Source organism: Trichoplax adhaerens, genomic scaffold, assembly GCF_000150275.1.
Source record: "Trichoplax adhaerens TRIADscaffold_8 genomic scaffold, whole genome shotgun sequence".
NCBI classification, from domain to species: Eukaryota; Metazoa; Placozoa; class Uniplacotomia; order Trichoplacea; family Trichoplacidae; genus Trichoplax; species Trichoplax adhaerens.
In genome coordinates this window covers 1,639,691-1,643,438 of record NW_002060950.1, presented here as the reverse complement: position 1 = coordinate 1,643,438, position 3,748 = coordinate 1,639,691, and the positions used below count along the sequence as shown (strand labels likewise).

At 31.3% G+C, this 3,748-nt stretch overlaps 1 protein-coding gene across 1 annotated transcript; it reads left to right on the top strand.

Moving 5' to 3' along the window:
* The first annotated feature begins 331 nt into the window (after positions 1–331).
* TRIADDRAFT_63123 (expressed hypothetical protein) lies at positions 332–1,944 on the top strand. Its single transcript, XM_002114745.1, has 4 exons — positions 332–445; positions 1,435–1,482; positions 1,631–1,758; positions 1,905–1,944. Exons 1-3 carry the CDS (start codon positions 348–350, stop codon positions 1,734–1,736), a joined length of 252 nt encoding a protein of 83 aa, XP_002114781.1. The 5' UTR covers positions 332–347; the 3' UTR covers positions 1,737–1,758; positions 1,905–1,944.
* The last annotated feature ends 1,804 nt before the right edge of the window (positions 1,945–3,748 follow it).

The window sequence follows — 3,748 nt, the reverse complement described above, 5'->3', positions numbered from 1 at the left end:
TCTGTGATCAATATTGAATATTACTCGATTAGCAACATATGCAACGTGATATTTCCTACAGTAACGGTATATCGACTATACCAAAGTGAGCATTAACCATTTGCATATTCATGCGTCATCAGCGTCAATATGTTACCCATTTTAATCCAACCATAATGAAAATTATGGCCATACTGATACTAATATGCCAACAGGATGACTAGAATACTGCATAATAAGTTTCTAATATGAAAATTATATATAATTAATTCTAAATTAAAGTTAGCCTGCCTGATGTTCCTGACTGATGTCAAGATACTGCTGTCTGTAGTAGACGGCATAAGCGCGTGAAGAAATAGCAAGACATCATGTCGGGTTTACCAGCATTTCTAGGCATCACCTTTTCCTGGTTGTTTATAGGTGCTGTTGTGCCATTTCTGATTCCAAAAGCAAATACTAACCGCGGGTAAGTGAATTGCTATTCAGAAATATTTATTAGCCCTAAGCAAGATCGATTGTAACGCCATCATCTCCAGGTATTAGAAAGAAATGCCGTCAGAGAAATGGGAAGACACAAACTGTTTTAAAAATTGACGCTATCTGCTTAGCAATGAAAGTGAACACAAATCGATTTTGCATACTAAAATCATGTTTTATTTCTTTGAGAAATCTCTAAAACGTGACCTTAAACATGTAGAAAATTACCAATCTTTACTTGGGGATCTATTTTATTCTCAGATAGACCTGTTTCGACTGCTATCGTGTTGTTAATTGATGCAACAGGGTAAAAGAGATACAGGATATCCTAAACATCAAAGTTAGCTAATTTTAAAGTTTGATTCCATAAGTAGAGTTGTAAAGAGAAATTAAGAAAGTACTTGGATACAAAATTAAATCTTATTCATTGTAGCTAATTAGTCTCTCTATAGTTTCTTATAATCCAGCTAGGATAGGAAAGGTGTAATATGTTTCGTTATTAATACGCGTATTAGTTTCCAATGCCTAAAAATTTTGTAATCGACCCATGACTCGCTTAGCATCATTACTCAGAACTTTCACTAGTTGAAACTTTTAGTTATCATCCAAATTTTCTTTCTAAATCACTAAAGTCACAATAAAATAGATGATATGGATTACGGTAGTCAATTTTTCAGTGTAATCTGTATTTAGCGTTAGCTAATAGCTCTTTCCGAATTCATCTTACCATGTCTTGCTGTGACATATGTCTTCCTGTTTATTGCAACTCTTCTACGACTTATCTGCTAATCTATAAAGCATTTTAGATAAAGTGACTATTTCGCTTCAAAAATTATCAGTAAATGATCTGCATTTTCATTCATTAGCATTATTTAATATCACCAATAGCAACTTTTACGAAGATACAATAAAATCTAAATTCGAAAACTCATATGTACTATACAGTAGAATTGAATATATTTTTGTTATTTTCTCTAGCCTGATACAAACATGTGTGGTCATTGCGGCGTTCTGTGGATGGATGTTGTATCCTTTACTACAATGATTCGAGAATTCAATGATAGCATTACACGAATCTTATAGCGTATAGAACGTTAACTAACACTGTTAAGGTAGTATATAATCAAATATGTCAATATTCTAGTTTGACTTTTACTGAAAAATAAAAAAATAGCTGGTTAATAGTCTTTTTGGCTCAGCTGAATCCATTAATTGGGCCTGAATTAAATAACCATACACTTCATATTATGATCCAACAATGGGGCAGAAGAGATGGCTAGAAATGGAGCACATCTGATCTAGGTATAGCACATTTTCTACGGGATTATAGTTTTCAACCGATCAGCATTTTAAGCACGGTTAATATAGCGCGTTATCAAGTCTAAATATCTACACATGCTATAAACCGTTACGTTAAGAAGCCATCATAATTATTTTATTATTTATAGATGGAAATAGAATGCTGCTATTTAGATTGGAATATCAATTGGATTTTGCTTATCGTAAGAAATATATGTACAAGCCAACATAATGAGAAACGACAACATTGATTTATATTTTAAAAGCTATGGTCTGAATTCTAATACTTTTCTGATAGAACTGAATATATACTTGCAATTTGTCTCTGATCTACTTATTATAAGTATGGTAGTGGATAATAGATTTAATTTCTACTTCTACTGTTTATAATCTAGTATTAAGACTATTAATTTAATAGGATGCTGTTATTATTCTTTCCTTCTTCAGCTGGTTAAAGTTATCATAATTACAAATTTTAACAGTTAATAAAAGATAGTTTAACTTCAAAGTCTAGCCTAAGAGACTTAAAAGACTACTATTGTGATATAGACTAATAGGTTAGTTTCATTATTACAGCTAATATGTCCATGACATTTTAAGATCGGCTAGGAGTAACAGTAATTCGGAAAGAAGTATTCCCCGTCCTAGAATGCGTGCCTATACCTACTTTATAGAATTTATTACTACTGTATTTCATTCGTAGATATTTCATATTACCGCATAGCTTAGGTAACCCCATAATTATCAATTGTTAGGCTAATAAACTCTTATTTGTGATATGGCTAGTACAGTATTAGATAATATAAGACCCAACTGCAAGAGCAAGATGCATGTACGATCTAGGCATTCAAGTAATTGCAAATTAAAATTCTATCTTCTTATATTTCAAAGAGAATTTTTACATCATATGCCAATCTACTGTCAGAATACAGCTAATCCATTACCCAAATTATTCCGTTAAAAAATATCACCTAGATTTGTTAGGAATGGGCAATTATGGTCTTTTCTAGATCAATGAAATGATATACAATGTAACATTAATAATTCTAAATTATCGGCAAAGTACTGAAAGCTACAGTTATCTATAATTAATCAAAATATAGAAAATATTATCAACATAACTACGGATTTCGTAGGCAGTCCTTTACTACAACGGTAAATACTTAATAAACAATTAATCATATCATTTACGGCGTTATTAAACTTTCGAGAAATTTCAATCACTATTACAATCATCTCATGGGTGTAAAGTATGAGTACATTATTTTTAAATTGCTACAATACAATAAAGCCAGTTTTTATCCATGATTACAGTCGCTCTACATGGTATATAGTTTTAAATCTTTACTTCCTAATGATACCTGTCAAGAATTACTGTATAGGTTAACATTGGTACTTTAGCGAGGTTTATGTTGATAAGAAAGGTTCATGATCATCATGCATTATATTTTTGTATTATATGAAATTTATAAGATTACTTAATGATCTGTTTAATATAGCAAGAGAATATATTCCACAATCTATTATAATTATTGACAACTGATGGGTAAGATTAGCTAACAGTGAGTATTAGTGCATATAGTAGCAAAAATTAGCTAATTTACCTGCATATATGAATAGAATTTCTTAATGCATCTTGATTAAGCAACAAATAGCTATGTGCACGAGATCAGCTAGAAATGAAGATGCACATTACTTAATGTTCATAGTCGCTAAAGTTGGCTAATGTACATGTATATACGCTTAAAATTTCCTGACGCATTTTGGTTGAGCAACATATAGCTAAGTGCACGAGATCATTTTGAAATAAGATATCTAAAATGAACATATTAGTGCTCAGAATACAAAAATGGCTAGCTAAATTGGTGAGATCGGCTAGCAATGAACATTATGCAGTGCTGATAGTAACAAAGATTGCTTAATAATAGCGCTTTGTACGTATATACGAAATTTTCCATATCTATCTTGGTTGAGCAACAATAGCCAAATAGCG